We start from the raw sequence: 20,514 nt of genomic DNA, 5'->3' as shown, positions 1-20,514 counted from the left end.
ATTTATGTATGGATTGTACAATTCTCTGATTAAATAGAATATAAAAATAAAAAATATATTGTCAACATTAGCACAGTTCATGCAGATGAATTTAATTCTTGTAAGAATGTTCCATTCACTTGGGTTGGTGTGGCTTCCGGCCGAGTAACATGTGCACTTGAAAATAAACGACTAATTCGCTGGACATGTCAGTGGTTTCCAGTGCATTCAACAATCTGCAACAATATCAAAATATCACAGTAGAGCTTTCAGGAGGAACATAATCAGTTGACAGTAATGCTCCTACTTTTTAAGCCAATTCTGAGTATCCATATAAATTTATACAAAACGCCATCCGGCAAATGGATTCCCTATGCTACTATATACAGCAAAAAATATGCACCAAGAAAAACATTTCCTCATTGTGCCAGTCAACACTTGAAGGTGTCATGTATACAGTATACATCACATGACGGTATATATATCTCGGTAAAAACCCCGTAAAAAAAAATTTCAGTTTGTGTATAGGACAGCAAATTTCAAGTTTACATGCAGCCAGATATTTTACTGCAACTAGTAAAACTGCCAAAATTAATAGCCTTAATAAGAAACAAAATTTTATTTGAATGTATCTATAGACACAGCACGTATTTTGGAGCTGTTGTTCTTTAACCTTCAACTATGACCTTTTTCAACCGCCATTATTATGCACCTAACTAACATCTCATAAACTGCCATAACGCTAATCAAATCATATGAAGTATGGAATATGGATAATAAGGAACATCATAACATCACAACACTCGTTCGTTCCAGAATTTATAAATTGCACTTTTACTCGAAGAGCATTTGAGTAAGCCTCTATGAAATAAATTAGTGAAGCCTGACAGCTAATGGAAAATTTAGCTACCAAGTTACGCTTGAGAACCCCCGGTTCTCAAACTTTGCTGAACTCATGTATGAAGTTTTTGAATCAGTTAAAAACCGCTCCAAAAATAAAACCATCATAAAAAATAATATATAAATTACGTAATGATTCTTCATGGGCTTGTAAAGTGATTTCTGTTAATCATGCAGGAATATATCGTTGTGAATGCAGTATGACCAGGCCAAACATGTTTCGTCAGTCAAACAATCTGACCTTCGGCATGAATGGCAGCAAAACAACGGGAAAGAATCGTATCATTGCGTTTTATGCATGCTGACTGAAAAATCAACCTCGATTAAACTAAAATCTGTCAATGAACTCTGATTAAGAACATAAAGCCATAATAACCTGGATGTAGCATCCTCTATCCACTGCTCAGTCAAATCAGGCTCTGCCTGTTCCATCTTTCGGAATGATGACAAGGTTTTACAAAATTTCACATAACCTTCAACAGTGTTTGTAATAGGATGTGGAATGTTGTCTATCCTGAAACAAGTCAACATGTTTGTGCCACACTTGCTACAATCACGACACAAAACTATAAACTTGTAAGACAAACTTGTCTTATCTTTCCATTAATGTACGATGAAGGTGGAGTTCGCTAAACTAAAAAGCTGTGACTGACTTAATATTTTAGCCATACAATTTTTTCTTTGCTGCATAGATTTCACTGTATTGAAACAAATGAGAAAATCAATTCAAATTAACATCAATGGCGTGGGCTTAATTTATCATAAAATTACTGTAATCATGGCCCCTAAACCAAGTGAGTCATAAAAAAGAAAAGTTGTAGACACAAACGAATAATACCACAGTTACTCTAGTCATTAAATTAAAAGGTTAAAGGTTGACTTGCAACAAAATTCACATTACAATTATTTGATATGAAAAGATTCATCATGTCTTACTCTGTTGTGTTGTAGGTGCCAAATATGTGGAAAGGTGATTACAAGCTCTTAAAAGCTCAAAAACGAACAGAAAACCGCAGCCACATGAGACCGCCGTAGTTTGGATTCCCTTTCCAAAACGGCTCGAATGTGATGTAGTTGTGAGAGATGGTTTCTGTTTACACTTTCTTGCAACCTCATTCGTCGAAATATTTTCACAAATATACTTCACGCATTCAATAAAACTATGTCTAGTGTTCTTACCCGTCTGTTTTATCGTCATTGTAATGCTGTCACTTTTAGCACTGATATCTTATAACTTACCGTAAAAAATCGTTAAACTTTTTAACCTTAACTCGAAGGAGTACGTATCATTGTCTGAATATCATTTAGCCTGCAAGAAAACAGACTTTTAAGCTGGGCAAATTGTTTAAAATAACAACAAAAGTTAGACAACTGTAATAGTAAATTATGTGAAGAAATTTTCGTTAATGCAAAAGATTGCAACCGTTTTGTTTAACTAAGTATTAAATGTTATTCTACCAAAGGTATGTTGTTGTTTTTTAACATAAATGTTTATAAATAACATAAAATTATATTTCACCATCAAGAAAGTCAAATGGCACACAAACGATATGGGTGAAACACATATTGACTGATTTAGATAAACGGCTCCAAGTGTTTCTCAAATAAACAAGTTTTTCTTACATTTAATAATTCTTACTAACAATCATATATAGCTTAAATTAACATATATTTTTATTACTTTGGTTTTATTGTAATTTCTACTATCTTCTTTACTTTTACTTACAAAATTGTTATGTTTTGAAACATTTCAGACGATGTATGTTGGAAATTATTTCCAGATAAATATTTGCTAAGGTTCTTTTTGTCGTCTAATAAAAAGATTTATGTATCAGTGATCATAAGTCAAAGTTCAACAGTTTAAAGTTCAACAGTGTAGTAAATTTGTACTATTGATTTAAACGATAAACTTAGCATGATGAATTCATAAATATTTTCCCTTTGTTTACTAGTTGTGAGCCTTCATCATCATACAAAGTTAGCAACAATGAAACCATAAAACCTGGGCTATTTAGATTTAGCAACATTGATGTCTAACGATTTGCTCTACAGTTTTTCATCAATAAACAAAGATTATACATGGAGCTGTGACATATCGTTGGCAAACGACCATGACCTCACATTGATAGTAGAGTACCTGAACACTGAATAAAATCGTGGAAGGGCCTCCCATGTAGGTACCAATAAAGAAAAAAAACTTCACAAAGAAATCTAGGCTTCAGATTCAACTACTACATTTACTGTCATTCTCACACTTTTTTTTCTCAACTACTTGGCAAGTATGATAGGTAGCATGACATTAACATGAACAATCCATCGATGTTCAGTTATCTTCCAAACAAGACGGTAATATTCACCATGGCTAATAACATGGTAAGATAGTATGTCAATCAATGTGTGCCAGTTCTGAACTTGAATACAAAGTGGAATCTCTACTTACAAAATTATTTTGATTTCAGAAGCCATTTCATAGCATTTTGACAACTACATTACTAGCCACTGTTTATAAGCTGTTTTTTTATTAACCGTGCAACGACAGGCATTCCACCTAGTTATAAATACATTCAATAATTAAAACGTAATAAACGCATGTTAGAATTATATTACTAAACTATAAATATAAAAAGTACACATGGAAAAAAAACCGGAGAAATAATGAATAAAAACTATGAATGGTACGTTGGTTTGTATATCTTTAGCCATAGAAACGGGGCAAAGCGAAGATCACAGAAGTAGGAGTATGGCGGTCAGACGATGTGAATGGTGTGTTGCTTTCGTGGTTTTGTTTTGTTCAAAATAAATGTGTTAAATGCACGCAAGTATAAAGGTTTATATATACTAACCAAAAACTGTCATATAGAAAACACAAAACTTGAATTGCTAAAAATTAAAGTTTTTCCACTCTAGATGCGATATATGATAACTCCAAACTATACAACAGCGGAAAGAGGCAGCCAAAAGTTGGCAAGAGAAAAAGTAGTGTACAAAATGAGAGCATTCATTAACAAACCATACATGGTAAATTCAAAGTGAATACACACAACAAAGTTGCAATTTCTTTTTTCATTTTGCTTTTCAAACAAAAAAGCAAACAGGCCAAGCTCTGAAAGGCCTTTTGGTCTTTCCTATCTAAAACATCTTTCAAAAGTCGACGTATTATTTCTACGAAAAGGCATTTTGTAGCTTAAAAATTTCGCAAGCAGAGTATTTTATAAGTAGTGGTTCCACTGTATTACATTACTATGTTAATGTGTGAATCTTTCTATTCATATATGATTTCAATGTTAGACAGTGAAAAAACCACAATGCTAATCCATTAAAACCAACTGAAATAATGTTTAATCACCTCGTTTTGTCACTATAAGGAATTTGAAAGCATTCATCTGTGTAACGACGTCTCACCAAGTCATTGGCAGGGGGACAAAAGCCTCTCTCCAAAGGTCTTTCATATATCTGTAATAAGTTAACAGGCTAAATATTATATACTTGAAGGTTCAAAACGGTGATTCACACAGCTTTTATTATAAAAAGAAAACCGGCTAAGCATATTTTAACCTTGAGATGCTTAGGTAATTAACCAAGTACAGACTATAACTATAACCTTATGCAACTAAAAAAACATGAAGAAAAAATTCTAGGCTGAATTAGCTAGGAAAAAGTTAAAAATAGCTAATAAAAACAAATAACAATAAATAACATAATAAAAAAGCTGTAAGTAAGGTCACAAAACCAATAAGATTACATAACCAATAAGATTACATAGCTTTGACAATTTCATCAATACAATGATAACAATAATACACAACACTATAGATGTATTTAGTATTTAGATCTCTTTAGTTTAACTCTGACTTGTTATTGTTAGAATTTAATTTGACAAAATTTTTAATTTAATTTTAATTTTTCCGAATTTTGCATGCAGCTGATTAGTAAATGTTCAGAGTTCTTTTTAAATATGGTATTTGATGGCCTATAGGACACATTTCTGCCTAGGACGCACTTTCAATTTCAGAAGGACTTGGAAAGAAATTTTTTTATAGATTTTTATACATATTTTAGTAGGTTATCACAGAATCATAGAATTTAGCTAGTCACTCCGGACGATTATGGAAACTACTTCTGGCAGGAGAAAACACGATTTATACAAAAACTTTACGGAAAGCAAAATAACAAAACATAAGACATAATAAGTGAATAGAAACAGAAAACTAGGTCAACAAATATTACTCGTCTTTATGTCCAAAAAATTTGTCGTAACCAGAACGCTGTAATTGGCCATCTTTATAATCGTAGTCTTGAAATAACCCTATGCGTCATCCTCTGTTCCATCAAGAGCGTTGCTGAGACTATATTTCCCAAAAGATTTCCCAACAATTTCAGGTCTGACGTTATCCCAAACTTGTTTCATCTTTTCACCAACTTCTGCAATGCTCGGTCTTTTCATCCTTCCTGTTGGTGTGAGATCGTGATTTGGCATTGTCAACCGATCATTCCAAAGCTCCTTCACACCTTGCTTAAATGATCTATTTAGGGATACATCTAAAGGTTGTAGTTGACCTGTTTACTCACCAGGAATGACTGCTTTATCAGTCCATATTTTCACCACTTTTCTTTCGTGGCATGATCCATAATAATCTACCCGGATGTCTCGCCCATACATTTCATAACCATATTTTCAGGTCATCTTTATTTATTCTTTAGGATGACAATGAACACTTTTTAGTACTTTTTCTGTAGGGAAAGTTTTCCTTTTAAAAATATAAAAAGGAGGCAGTTTTGTTTCATCGGTGCAACATGAAGGAGCAATCGTACATGTATGTGTCTTTTTATCACCTGTCGTTTCCACTGCAAGTCTTTGCGCTCTTCGTGCTCAATTTTATGTGATGGCACATCAAATGTTAGTCAAACTTCATCTATATTTCCAATCTGGCCGAGTTTTAAGGAATGTTTTTTTCAAGCAGCTATAAAAAATTTATGAAAATTAACAATTTTGTCATTATAATCCACTGGAATTTTTCGTCCAATCGATGTTTTTGTTCGCATTAACAAACCTCTCTTCATAAAGCGATAACACCACCCTTCTGTGCCTTTAAACTTTTCAATCTTGCGTTCATGAGCAAATTTATTTTCCTGCAGCTGCCAAGAGAAAATCTTTTTTCAGTAGGAGGCTCAACATAATATCCTGCTGCTTTATTTTCATATCCTTAATTTGCATCTCCTATATTTGCATCCTCTATAACGGGAAATGTGTAGCGAGTAGCGTAACTTTGCCTCTTGTTTCTTGCATCCATATTCCTTGAAAAGCTTGCATCCATATAGCTTGAAAAAAATTTTAACTTGGAAAGAAAATCACTGGAAACTTTTACACATTTTCAAAGGTTGACTTGCAACAAAATTCGCATTACAGTTATTTGGTATCAAAAGGTTCACCATGTTTCACTCTGCTGTGTTGTAGATTCAAAATATCTGGCAACGGGATTACAAGCTCTTAAAATTAAAAGCTCATAAACGAACAATTAAAAAAACAACCGCAGGTTGGAATCCCTTTATTTTGATGACATACAAATAAATGAAATAAATAAACAAATAAATGGTAAATAAATGAACATTAAGCTAGGATAAAACATCTGTGACATTTTCATGTGGAATTTTAAGAAAAATCCTCATCATGTACATAAGACGCAGAGAGAGTTTTTACACCATTTTTGTTATTCTTGTATATTTGAAAGCTAAACAGCAACTGACTTACTACATAAGTGAGACAAGAGAGTAAAAGGATTATTACATAACAATTACATAACAGGTGAGTAAGTCAATATGAACAAAGAGTATGACAACAGCTATATACAAATACAAGATAATGACGGTGGTCAAAGTCAAAAACTAGTACATATTCAACACTCCCACATAGTTTTGACATGCACACTTATTAATCTGTTAGCCCCATGTTCTGCCGATGTACTACAAAACGGTCTCTGCATAGGGGTTTAGTTAAGATATCGGCAGTCATATCAGCAGATGGACAGTATTTAATAAGAATGTGTCCATTTGCAACAGCTTCTCGCAGAAAGTGATATTTGATGTCAATATGTTTTGTTCGGGATTTTGTTGCAGTGTTCTTAGCTATAGCGATTGCTGCTTGATTGTCAACCATGCATGTTGTAGGCATATGAGCATCCTTGCCATCAATGTCATTGAGTAACTTATGTAACCACATTGCTTCTTGTGTTGCATGAAATAACGAGACGTATTCAGCTTCTGCCGTTGAGACGGCTACAGTATTTTGACGTTTGCTTTGCCAGCTTACAGCTCCACCTGACATTAGGAACACGTTACCTGAAGTAGAACATCGATTATCTAAGTCTCCAGCCCAGTTTGCATCGGAATAACCGACGACTTTAGCTTCATCTGACTTGTTGCAGCAAAAATTAGTTGTCAGTGTTCCTTTGATATAGCGTATGATTCGCTTTACAGCAGTAAGATGAGCTTCTGTTGGACATGAGTTGTACTTTGACACTTCACTTACTGCTTGTGCTATATCTGGACGTGTTGCAACTGAAGCATATAAAAGTGAACCAACCATTGCTTGATACTTTTTTGAATCTACAGGCTTACTGATTCCATCATATTTTATGAGTTTAACATTTATGTCTGCAGGTGTGGATACCGGGTTTGAGTCCTGCATACCAAAGCGATTGATGACTTGCTGGAGATAGTATTGTTGATCTAGAGATATTGAAGACTCGTGTTGATCAATATTAACCCCCAAGCAATAGTGCAGTGGTCCTAAGTCTTTCATTTTAAACTGATTTGAGAGAGCATGCTTCACTTGCATTAATGATGCATCGTCATCACTCATTATAATGAGATCGTCAACGTATACAGCCATTATAGTTTTGATGCCTGAATTGCTATCTCTAACATATACACATGGGTCAGTAGTCGACTGACAAAAATCTATGGACTTCAGAAAACTATCTAGAGCAAGATTCCAGCATCTAGGGGATTGCTTCAGTCCATAAATAGACTTGTTGAGTTTACACACAAGATGTTCAGATCCAGGTTTAATAAAACCTTCTGGTTGAGACATGTGGACTTCTTCATCAAGTCTGCCATTCAAAAAAGCAGCTACAACGTCCATTTGATGAATGTACATGTTGCGCCTAAGGCCATATGCCAGTAGCGTATGAATTGTTGCAAAACCAACAACAGGTGAGAATGTCTCATGATAGTCTATTCCATGCTGCTGTGAATAACCCTTAGCCACTAGACGACCTTTGAATCGCTCTACAGTTCCGTCACCTCGATGTTTAGCTTTAAACACCCACTTGCATCCAACAGCACTACTACGTCCTTGAGGTAACTCTGTAAGATTCCAGGTATTATTATCTATCAGTGACTGATACTCACACCTAGCAGCTTCTATCCATTCCTTATGTTGAGAGCTTTGTTTTGCCTCTGAGAATGTCTCTGGTTCAATTATGTGACCAGCTTGATGAGCGACGTGTTGAGCCTGGCTTACATACTCATCAATTCCATAGCGAACCGGAGGTCTACGTTCGCAAGCAGATATGCGTCGCTGTTGCCCTTCACCAGTGCATTGTCCAGATAGGTTTGGAGTTGTCTGTTCATTTACTGAATGTTCAACAAGAATAGATTTCTGCTTTGTATATTGGTCACATGATGGTTTAACGGTATTTGTAAAGTTTGTTTCATCAAATACCACGTCTCGCCTAGTAGTGACTTCACCAGTCGATTCATTAAGCAGGCGGTATGCCTTTGACTGTTTGCTGTATCCTATAAACCTTAGCTTCTGGCACTTCTTGTCAAGTTTCTGTCGCAGTTGATCTGGAACATGAGCATAAGCAATACATCCAAACACCCTTAGATTGTCTATGTTGGGTTTGCGTTCATACCACTTCTCATACGGTGTGAGATCATTCTTGTGTGAGGAAGTAGGAAGCCGATTTCTAACGCAGGCAGCAGTAGAAATGGCCTCAGCCCAGTATTGCTTTGACAATTTAGCATGGCACAACATTGAACGTGCTGCTTCACACAGAGTTCTATTCATTCGCTCAGCAACACCATTTTGTTCCGGTGAGTAAGCTGATGTGAGTTCATGATGAATACCTTTAGATTTCAAGTAGTCGGTAAATTCTTGAGACAAGTATTCACCACCTCTATCTGATCTCAGTGTTTTAATGGTTTTTCCAGATTGATTGGTTGTATGTGCTTCAAACTCTTTGAACTTCTCAGGTACCTCAGATTTGTTTCTAAGAAAATACACAGCACAGCATCTAGAAAAATCGTCTATAAAGGTAACAAAGTATTTGCTACCTCCAATTGATTCTGTTTCCATTGTACAAACGTCAGAATGCACTTGTTCCAGCTTTTGGGTAGCCTTGATATCTCCCACAGGTTTGAAGGGTTTACGAGTCATCTTTCCTTCAGCACAGCCTTCACAAAAAGAAATGTCTATTGCAGGTAAGCTTGTAGCACAGACTATATTTCCTTTACTCAGTTTTTTCAGAGTAGTGTTATTCACATGTACTAGACGTTGATGCCAAATCTCTGCGCTAGCAGTGTTTGCATATTGAGTTTCAGTTTGTACACAGTCTAGACTGAACAGCTTATTAGCTTAGCTAGTGATCCCATGGCCCTAACTCGACCACTAGCATCCTTAATCCAACATCGAGTATGGCCGAACTGAACAATGTAGCCTTTCTGAGTGGCAGCTCGAACTGAAAGTAAACTGCTTGTTAGCTGAGGGACATGAAGTACATTGTAAAATGCAGATGCACATTGAACTCTACGATTGAGCTTTAGCATCACTTTTACAACACCAACTCCCACAGCTTCAACTGTTCGACCATCACCTAGGCTGACCATTGCTATCTGTTCTAGCTTCTTGTAGCTATTAAAACTTTCCCTGTTAGGTGTCATACGACACGATGCTCCCGAGTCAATTAGCCAGGATGAGCTACTGTGCGATGAAAATGCATTGCTATGATGAGTGATAAATGTCAATTCATTGCCTACACAGCCATTGTCATTTTTACGTTCAAAATGGTTTTGCAGCCGCTTCCATGCTACATCAGGTGCTTCTGTATCTGTTATTAAGTAGAGAAGTTCAGTACTAACAGATAGAGCAATTACTGAGAAAGCCTTACGATACCTGGATTTAAAAGCAGTTTTCAGCACTTGATCAGCTGAACCTTCTGGTGCTTTCTCAGTACCATCCACGATATCGTATAGATCCTTTAGCAGCAAAATGTGTTTCATCTGGAACTTCCATGTCTGATAGTTCTGACTGTCCAACTTATCTATTGTCCATTTATCACTGTCCATTGTAGAATGAGAGGTAGAATCTATGTTCTGGTTCAGTAGTCCTTGTTTCACTGTTCATGGTATCAATTTTTTTTAACTCCTGGTTCACCAGTCGTTGGTCAGTCAGTATAATAGCCGATCACCCTTTTTCTGGTATCAAACTCATGTACAGCTTCTTTGTTTGCCTGTCTGGGCCCATAACCTGTTATTCTTGTATATTTGAAAGCTAAACAGCAACTGACTTACTACATAAGTGAGACAAGAGAGTAAAAGGATTATTACATAACAATTACATAACAGGTGAGTAAGTCAATATGAACAAAGAGTATGACAACAGCTATATACAAATACAAGATAATGACGGTGGTCAAAGTAAAAAACTAGTACATATTCAACAACTTTTAATAAAACAAGTGTACGCTATAAACCATCAAATACAGTACTTCTAAAGGCTATTTCCAGTTCATTGGAGGAGCTAATTTTCAAGTTCATTTTTTCAAGTACTTTTCAAGGACTCAAATTTAAACAAATTCTACCGTTATTAAAATAGCTGCTACTAAGTTTAAAACAATTTGTTTTCAAACAAAATGTTTTCATTCACAAAACCAATTAATAGTCCCAGTGCAAAGCAAAAGAATATCACCATATTATATAAGCAATTACAGTGTGAGGAAAATGGTATAAAACCTGTCCCTAGAATAAATTTGACCGCCATTGTTGTTAACATTACCTCCTTAAGTATAGGATCGACTTCAGTAGATTTAGGATGGTTCAAGGCTTGAGCTGGGCCTGCATTGCAATATAGCGTGACAACCCCTCCAGGAGTTAAAACTCTGTCAGCTTCTTTATAGAATTGCGCTAAATCCATCCAGTGTGCTGCAGCAGCTGCTTGAAGTAATGATACAGTCTCATTTTCGACAGGAAGTGCTTCCCCTGCTGCCACCCTGTTAGCAAAATTCCAGGAATAAAAATGTCAAAAGCATTTCTCCCTAAAGCAAACTCATAAGAGTGGCATTCTCTTGCCTAAATTGTATATCATCAATAATTGCATCCATAGAAAACATGTTAACGAAATGTAAAAAGGAGTAATTTGACAAACATGTAGCATTCCATGTATACGCCCTAAAAGTTCCTCATTACTATAGAGAATGTTTTGCATCTTTGCTAAATTATTATGCACGAGAGAAAGTTTTCTCATCTTCCAAAATCATAAAGTAATAAATCATGGGGTTAAAATCCAAGTCAAACAGGCAGCATGCAAGTAAAGGTAAGTATAAAAGGTAAGTATCAATTTCATCCTTTCGGTACCACTTAGGGAAACTATTACATCAAAGTCAAGAGTTCTGATACTAAATAGTGCATCTTTGAATCTCAATCCGGCATTACAGACATAGCTAGCAAAAGTAAGTATAACATGTTGAATTATACCAGTTGTCAAGCCATTTTCAACCACACATAGTGTATATGTTAACCACTTACTTAAAGTTAACATTCTCCGGATGTTTGCTTTTGTTTGCCTCTGCTATCTGCTCTTCACTGATATCTACCCCCAACACTGAGTCAAAGTATTTTGCTAGTGGAACTGTAGATTGATGCCCAGTACCGCAGCCAACATCAACAGCAAAAGGAAACTTGATGACTTCATTTGAAACCTACAGCAAATTAATGTATGAAAGTTGAACAGGATAAACTTATAACATGAGTAGTTGTTTAGCAGCATCGGTTATTAATTTATTATCAGTAGCTTCATGAGTATTTTATACATAGCAGCTGTTAGAGTTGTCTTTTCATTAAAGTTTAAAATAATGTGTGTTCTATATTGACATCAATTACATAACACCCTGCTTAGCAAGCTACAGGAAAGCTTTTAGAAAATTTTTTTCAATGCAATGATGCATATGGGGAGCTCAACATACAATGTTACAGTGTTGACAGAAGGCTAAAATCATGCCGGATCGTCATAAAATTGCTCCCAATAGCTTACCAGATGCATTTTAAGTAATATCTCAACAAACTAGGTTCAAAATTGGTCTGAATAAATTGGTTCAAAATGTATTAAAACTAAATAAAAACACTTTAAAATCTATTAAAAATTTTCAAGAGTCATATTCACACATGCTTGAAAAAAAAAACTTCAGCCTGTGTTAGCTTGAAAAAAATTTAAACTTGGAAAGAAAATCACTGGAAACTTTTACACATTTTCAAAGGTTGACTTGCAACAAAATTCACATTACAGTTATTTGGTATCAAAAGGTTCACCATGTTTCACTCTGCTGTGTTGTAGATTCAAAATATCTGGCAACGGGATTACAAGCTCTTAAAATTAAAAGCTCATAAACGAACAATTAAAAAAACAGCCGCAGGTTGGAATCCCTTTATTTTGATGACGTACTCAGCTCAATGTGGTTATTGTTTTGACACGTGATGTTATTGCGTGAAATGAAAGGTCAATAAAAGGCTCAATATAAAATGTTTCGGAGCACTAGTTTATGACCAACACTTCAGGTTCTACCGGAAAACCCTTATCAAGTATAGATGCTCGCTACTTTACAGTTTCATTTCAGTTTGGTCTAATCATGTAGTCGTAATCGGATCATGTGACCCATATTTCTGGCCAAACACGCGAACAATTTTTGCAGTATTTTTCGACCATCACAGGTGACCAACAGGCTCTTCATGGTTATCAGAGGATGATATGCAACCCTTTGAGCTAAGGTTACAAAATTAAACTAACTTACAGGCTAGGTTTTGAGATATCGGTGCTGAAAGTAACAGCATTACAATGATGATGAAAAGAAGCATAGGCACAATAAACATGGTTTTATTGAATGCGTGAAGTATATTTGTGAAAATCTTTCGACGAATGAGATTGCATGAAAGTGTAAACAGAAGCACATTGTGTTCAACTACATCACAGTTGAGTCGTTTTGAGAGGGATTCCGACCTACAGCGTTTTCGTGATGGCTGCAATTAACTGTTCGTTTTTGATCTTTTAAGAGCTTGTAATCACATTTCCACATATTTCAAACCCACAACACAGCAAAGCAAGACATGGTGAACCTTTTGATACCAAATAACTGTAATGTGAATTTTGTTGTGTCAATATTTAAAACGCATCTGATAATCCATTGGGAGTAATTTTATGATGATCTGGCATGATTTTAGCCTTCGCGCAATTTTTCTACCCAACTGGAAATCCTTCCAAACTCATTTATGAGTGTTTTAGAATGATTTTATGTTATTTAGAAGTATTTTTAATCGTAGCGCCGATTCACACATGACGCGTTCTACTAAACCTGTGTTAATATTAGTTAACACTTTAAAATCTAATAAAAATCATCAGGAGTCATATTCACATATGCTTGAAAAAAACTTCAACCTGTATTAGTTTGGAAATAATTTAAACTTGACTGGCAACTTTTGTCTGTCTGTTTTGTCTGTCTTCTAACCTGTCTTAGTTTATTATCTTAGATTTACAATTATTATATTATATTTGTTGTGTTTACATTCAGATATTTAATTAAAATAGATTAAAATATCATCTCAGTATTGTTGTATAATCGTAATACTCTTTTGGATGTCAATTCTTATGTAGTATCGTTTCCTTATTCTCGTAATCCTACTACATAGACGTATCGATATATCAGTCAGTTCCTGGTTAAATAAATGCTCACCGAACTATTCCTAAGTTACATCCTTCGCATCAGTATGCTAAAACACGTGGTGCCCAGTATGTGCTAATTCTAGATGCACAAACATTTATTGCATATATTTAGATACATTCTCTGACATATAAAGACAAAATTTAATCCTCCGAAGGAGTTTGATTTTGACCCGGCAAACTGGAAAGAATGGTTTGCTCGTTGGAACCGCTATCATGCAGTCGCGAAGCTCAATGAAGATGAAGAGCAGTTACAAATATACAGTTGCTTATACTGCCTAGGAAGTAAGAGTGAAGGCACATTTAATGGCCTAAGTCTGTCAGCTGATGATGCAAAAAGCTACAAAAAAGTTACTGAAGCTTTTCAGAAATATATTACCCCATGTAAATACATTATTTATGAAAGGGCTAGGTTCTTCAGACGTGATCAACAGCCAGGAGAGACAGTTGAGCAATATATCCGAGCCCTTAATGACATTGCAGACAGATGTGAGTTTTCAAACAGGTCTGAGCAAATGCGAGACCGTATAGTAGTTGGCATCCTCGACACAGACTGTAGCCGTGAAATTCAAAAGATGAATGTGGACCAGCTTCCAGAAGGCGTTGCCGTTAAAATGGTTCGACAATCAGAAGAGGTGGACAAACACATTAATGGCTTAGATTGGGCATGGTGGAGGTGCAGCAAACAAATCTGATGCTGTCGACGCCGTCTCAAGAGTTCAAAGCAGCAGCAGACCCAAATCTAGGAGCAACCACCTGGTGAGTAGTAACGCCAGCAAACAGAGTAATAACACTACATGCGGCAGATGTGGATATTTGATGCACACAAGAGGAACATGCCCTGCCAAAGGTGTTAGCTGTAAATCTTGTGGAAAAGTTGGTCACTATGATAAAGTGTGTAGATCTAAATCCGAACCCAATATCAGCCAAGTGGAAGACGAACGCATAATCCTCAGTGAAATAACTGCATCCTTCGCATCAGTATGCAAAAACACAACAAGTATCACCTTGAAATAGTGATGTGGCAAAGCCAGATTGTTATTTCAATAAAGAGCCTGAATGATATAATTGTGAATCTAAGATAACAGGATAAGATAGACAAACTGCATCGGATTTCCTTAAAAATGTGTAAAAGACTCCTTCGATTTTCTTTCCAAGTTTAATTATTTTCCAGCTAATACAGGTCAAAGTTTTTTTCAATCGTGTCTGATTATGACTCCTGACTATTTCTAATAGATTTTGAAGTGTTTTAGCTAGTTTTAATACATTTTGGACCAATTTTGACGCTTGCGCATTTTACTAGTTTGTTGAGATATTACTTAAAATGCATCTGGTAAGCCATCAGGAGCAGCTTTATGATGATATGGCATGACTTTGGCCTTCACGCAGTGTCACACATTTTTTAATCTTAGCGAAAATCCTCCACAACTCATGAGTGTTGTTGAATGATTTTATGTTGTTTAAAAATGGTTTTAATCATCACGCTAATTCAAATTTAAACTTGGAAAGAAAATCATTGATTTGTTAAGGTATTACTTAAAATGTTAGCAATATATTGAGGATATTGCTGCGCAGCACCTAGCTGCTACGATGACACACCAACTTCCCCTTTGCCACCAGCCTTCACCATAACAGCGATACACGCCCACAGCAGAATGCTGTCACTGATCTCACGGCAGTCCCTACTGCCAACCCGTAGGCAAACTAAATCAGCAGCCTCACTGCTACCCAATGGACTCTGAAGCACGATCTCCACAGCGCAAATTGCTTGTCAGTAGAAGCACGGCAATACGGATGATCAGCTCACTTGCTTTCTTGCTGAGCCTTCTGCCAAGCATCTGTTCAACGCCAGCTTATTTAGCGAGACATGTTAGTCCCTCGGCTTTCCTGTGAAAAGCTAGCTTTTCAAAGCCCTGGCTCTCCATGAAAGCCAGTGCCTCATTACTGGCTAATCACTAGAAAGCCTCGGATATTTACATAATATCCCACATGAAATGCATCTGGTAGGCCATTGGGAGCAATTTTATGACGATCTGGCAAGATTTTAGCCATCACGCAGCATCACAAAATTTATCACGCGTTTTACTAGGCCCAATTATATAATAGTATCACGATATTATATAGCCTGTCTTGACAAGCTGTTGTTTTGCGTAGTTGTCCCCCCGTCGAGCGGCGAGCAACAACAGCTTGTCACAAGACGTACTGCACCAATAGATATAGTAAACCCTAGATTGGCGAATAGCTATCACTACAATGGAGCAAAAGTGAGGCCTATAATTGGCTGTTGTTTTCACGATGTTACGTTGTAGTGATGTGCATCACAACATCAAAGCCTTCAATTGAGCAATAAGTTTAGTAGTGGAAGCACGCTTGGCATGCTAGTTTTTAAGTCATAAACGTAACAATAAAACCAAATTCTTAGTGAAATGTCATCAGAAGAGACCACAACACCCCAGGTATATCCTGAATTGCCCATAACAAGACAGAACTTCAACTCAAAACAAGAAGTTCTCAACAATATCATAAGCTATCTATGCCGATTAAAGACACCAAGCTGAAAGCTGCTAGTAGAAAATAATAGGAAAATCATCATCATTTCGTCATTGGTTTTGAGTCAGCAGCCAAATCTGTACATGGCATTACTCATTATCTTTTCAGCAACTACCCTTACATCAATTACTTCCTAACCTTTAAGATCAACCAGGATCACATTGAGATTCTGTTTTCCACAATACAATCTAAGGGTGGCTATAACAATAACCCGGATGTGCAGTGCTTTAGATCTGCAATTCGAGCACTGTTCATAAAAGCAGATATCACACCACATCCCAATGTTAACTGTATTGATCTGGATGTGAGCAGGGCTGAAAAAACTGGCCAACTCCTGCTATCCTGCTACATTCTCTGGCTAGAAAGAAAAAGAAAGAAGAGACAAAAGCTGAGGAAGGTGAAGATGAGGAGTTCGGTGATGAGGATTGTTTTTTAACTCAAATGTGATGAGTATATCAAGTTCTTGACCGATGTAGAAGTAGTGGGAAGTAGAAATAGTGATGACATAACCCTAATCTCAGCTAAAAACAGAGGAGCCAGAGGAGGATTGGTGACCAGATTGATAGGCCGAATATGTATTGCTGCAGAAAAGTGCCTACATTCACACATGGAGAGCTATGGTATCACACAGAGAGCTTTTAAACAAGTAACATCACAGACAATAACATATATGTCTTATTACATAACCTCAATCAAGGTTTTACATGTACAGTGCATGCCAACAGTCTACTCAAAACTATAGTAAATCGCTATACTAAAATCAGAATACACTATGCCGCTTCAAAGCAGGAATATAGTTCAACCAACCTTGGACAAAAACTATCTCGTCTAGTTATTTTCAGTCAAGTCTAATGGGTGTTTAATACAGTGATACAGCTTTACTGCTTCTAAATCTCATTTGATTCATTAGTTTGTTATTAGTTTAACTTCTATTTGGTCACTCTTTGTATTATCAATGATATAGAAGCTTCTAAATCATTGGTATTATTCATTACCATGTGTGTAAGATTCTTGCCTTTCTCATCCAAAGTCATTACAGTCATACTTCGACTTACGAGCTTAATGCGTTCAGAGAATGAGCTCGTATGTCAATTTACTCGCATGTTGGTGCAATTTATTTATATATAGAACAATTAAATATATATTGATTGGTTTCCATACTCTAAAAATGCAAATAAAACACTCAAAACAATATATTTGTAACAGAAAGAACATGTTGGTTATTGTCCTAACTTACCACATGCATTCAAAAAGCAACAAATAAAAAATAATGCAAGGAAATGTGATTAATTAAAATGTAAAATTAAATACATACAATAGCAGCTAACGCTAGCATTTGCCAGAGAGGGAGAGATAAGTTATCCTTCATTACAACAGCTGACTTTGATAAATTTGGATTTTATCCAAGTCTTAAAAGACAAACTTAAAAGCAAACCTAAAAGCAAACTTTAATCTTTAACTTAACGTAATTAAAATTTCTTCGGCGTTCATAGCTTTAAGTTTCTCGCTGGTTAGCTAATTTTGTTTCGCTCTCACGACCAGCTGGCCGTTTTAAGAGAAACCTATTCAAGGACGTTGGCCTTTGTCGCCCTTTCAGCATGTTGCGATCAGGACGAACACAGGTGTCGTCACCAAGGGTTAATGCACGACCACTAGCCAACTTATCCGAATGTCTATTTTTTATAGTCTTGATAGATAGCACCGGCCTTTTTACGTAGCATCGTTTCAGTTACGCCGTCACCGGCCAATTGTTTGTCTTTTATCTAAAGCCTGAGCAGTCTATCTATCAGTGGTCATGAAGATCGCTGCGTCGTTTAGAAACTATGGTTAGTCCTTTTGCAAACTAAATGCATTGAATATAATCCTTGTGTTTGATAATTGTGGATGTATTTCTGTCATATTGCTGAGCTAGCTCAATCACGCATACATATTTTGCATATTTTTCAATAATTTTCCGTTTAATATCAATTGTTATCATTCACTTTTTCTTTGCATTATCTATCCTTTTACTGGCAAACTTTCGGTCTACGCACGGTACTTTTAATTCACATAATTCAGCACTGAAAATCGTGCACAAAAAACATGGTACAAAAGTATAATCTGAGCAGTTGAAAAATACAGAGTGATGCTGTTCTCATAAAACACCTCTGGAATACTTGGCAACTGACTCATGTGCTTGTATCTCAAACATGGCTCGTATGTTAGTGCTAAAACTTGCTTGAAAGCTGGCTCGTATCTCAAGTTTCTCATACGTTAGGGCACTCGTAAGTTGAAGTATTATTGTATATAAGTTTTACATATTTTCAATAAAATATGCAGTCTCAGATGCACAAACTATGGAAAAATTGAGCAGTTTTTAGTGCTAAGTCAATAGGAGTTAATAGATCAGCTGATTCGCTTTGCACATCACCATGACGTTGCGTCATGCTAATTATAGGCCTCACTTGTTTTGATTATTTGCATATCTAGGGTTTACTATATCTATGACTGCACCTGATGCATCAGCTGCACTTATAGGGAGTTGTTCTCTTCCGTCTACGCGGCTTGGCCGCGATGTTATGTCAGTCGCTCCGTTGGTAATCATAACGGATTTCACGCAAAAACTTATGTAGAAAAAAAAAAGATTACAACGTTTAACCAAAAATCAGTTTCTGTGATAAACTTTAGTAGAACTTAAGAATAAAATAAACTCAAAATAAAATCCATAAGGACAAATAAAACGGACTGATACAAAAATAGAAATAAAACTGACTGAGTGCACAAATAACGACATGTTTAGTCGCTGTTGTTGCCTAAGTTCTCAAATTCTAATAAAGTTTACTGCAGAGAGGGTTCGCCAGTTAAACGTTCTTATCTTAATTTTTCTACATACATTTTTGGTCAGATCTAAAAAAGATAACGATTTGTGAGTTTCTAGCCCGCAGTTCCTAACTCGGTTTGAAAACTGTGTAACTGTGTTGGCGATTATATGTAATCAGTAGTACCATGGACGTAATGGATTTATTTAATAGAAATATAACTGTTTTGTAGCTAGACTAATATTTGCTGAAATGTCAGGTTCCAATATGTATTTAATAAAAATATAACTGTTTTGTAGCTAAGCTAATAATTGCTGAAAAGTCAGGTTCAAATTGGTATTGTAATTAGAAGAAAAAGTAAAACGGTTTTGTGGGCAAGCCAAAACCTGCTGTAGTCATACAAAATAATCGTTTTGCAATGTAGTACATACGTAATAGTTCGTAATAATATTATCAATGTACAAGCTCTATTCAAAAGTATACTAAAAACCATTTACAACAACAGCCTACTACAACTACTCAGTGCAACTAGCATTAGCAGTTTTGTAGTTGCGTAGAAACGACCTTATTAACGCGCAGTTATATTGTAGGCGCCGAAATCAATTTACGTGTACATTCCGCAACCGATTTAGGAATTGCGGCTTGAAACTCACAAATCGTTATCTTTTTTAGATCTGACCTACATTTTTGCGTGAAATCCGTTATGAATACCAATGGAGCGACCGGAATAACAGTCACTGTTTATTATGTCGCCAACTATTTGTTCAGAAAAACCTGCTAGAATGTTTGAAACATGTCTGATATAGAAAGATGGCAAAAAGTTATGAAAAAATAGTCGAACAGTGCCTCGGCAAATACGTAGTTTGTTTAAAGATGGCAAGTACAAATAGGTCTAATTTTGCTCACTAGATAGTGCCGTTAGGCAAAGGTTGATTAAGATATTTACAACCAAACTTACATCATTCTTTAAAAAATTGATGCATGCTGCAAAAACGGAATCAGGATACGAAGGTCGGTACATGGCGTAATTTTGAGCACCCAATTTGCTCGCGAAGTATCGGGTACCCATGGCAGTATGGCTCTTACAAACCGGCTCGTTTGTAAATGGTTTACTATCCCAGTAAGTCAGGTCTGAGTTTACGTTTACGAAAGTTTAGTCAATGACGTCATAGCAACTACCGTGGTGCCGGAAATGCCATGCTTCCAATTGATAACATACGGTATTACTGAGACACCAACTTTTACCCTCCAAAAGTTCACTTCAAAAACTAGCTAGTGTTACTTAACCACAACGATTCC

At 36.0% G+C, this 20,514-nt stretch overlaps 1 protein-coding gene across 1 annotated transcript; it reads right to left on the bottom strand.

The window, feature by feature from the left end:
• LOC137407745 (putative methyltransferase DDB_G0268948) lies at nt 1-12,199 on the bottom strand. Its single transcript, XM_068094126.1, has 6 exons — nt 12,191-12,199; nt 11,686-11,858; nt 10,937-11,150; nt 4,226-4,332; nt 1,256-1,393; nt 1-215 (listed from the first exon to the last, which is right to left on the bottom strand). The coding sequence occupies exons 1-6, from the start codon at nt 12,197-12,199 to the stop codon at nt 116-118; spliced, it is 741 nt and encodes a 246-aa protein (XP_067950227.1). The 3' UTR covers nt 1-115.
• Between the last annotated feature and the right edge of the window lie 8,315 nt (nt 12,200-20,514).

This window comes from Watersipora subatra, chromosome 11 (genome assembly GCF_963576615.1).
Source record: "Watersipora subatra chromosome 11, tzWatSuba1.1, whole genome shotgun sequence".
NCBI classification, from domain to species: domain Eukaryota; kingdom Metazoa; phylum Bryozoa; class Gymnolaemata; order Cheilostomatida; family Watersiporidae; genus Watersipora; species Watersipora subatra.
This window is presented reverse-complemented; position numbering and strand designations above follow the sequence as displayed.

What these genes read in the sequence shown, in the direction of transcription:
- LOC137407745 (XM_068094126.1), bottom strand. An exon ending in TCGATCCTATACTTAAGGAG is followed by an intron (nt 4,333 to 10,936) that starts GTAATGTTAACA and finishes AACTTATTACAG; the next exon opens with ATATATGAAAGACCTTTGGA. An exon ending in CCTTATAGTGACAAAACGAG is followed by an intron (nt 1,394 to 4,225) that starts GTGATTAAACAT and finishes GACTTGTTTCAG; the next exon opens with GATAGACAACATTCCACATC.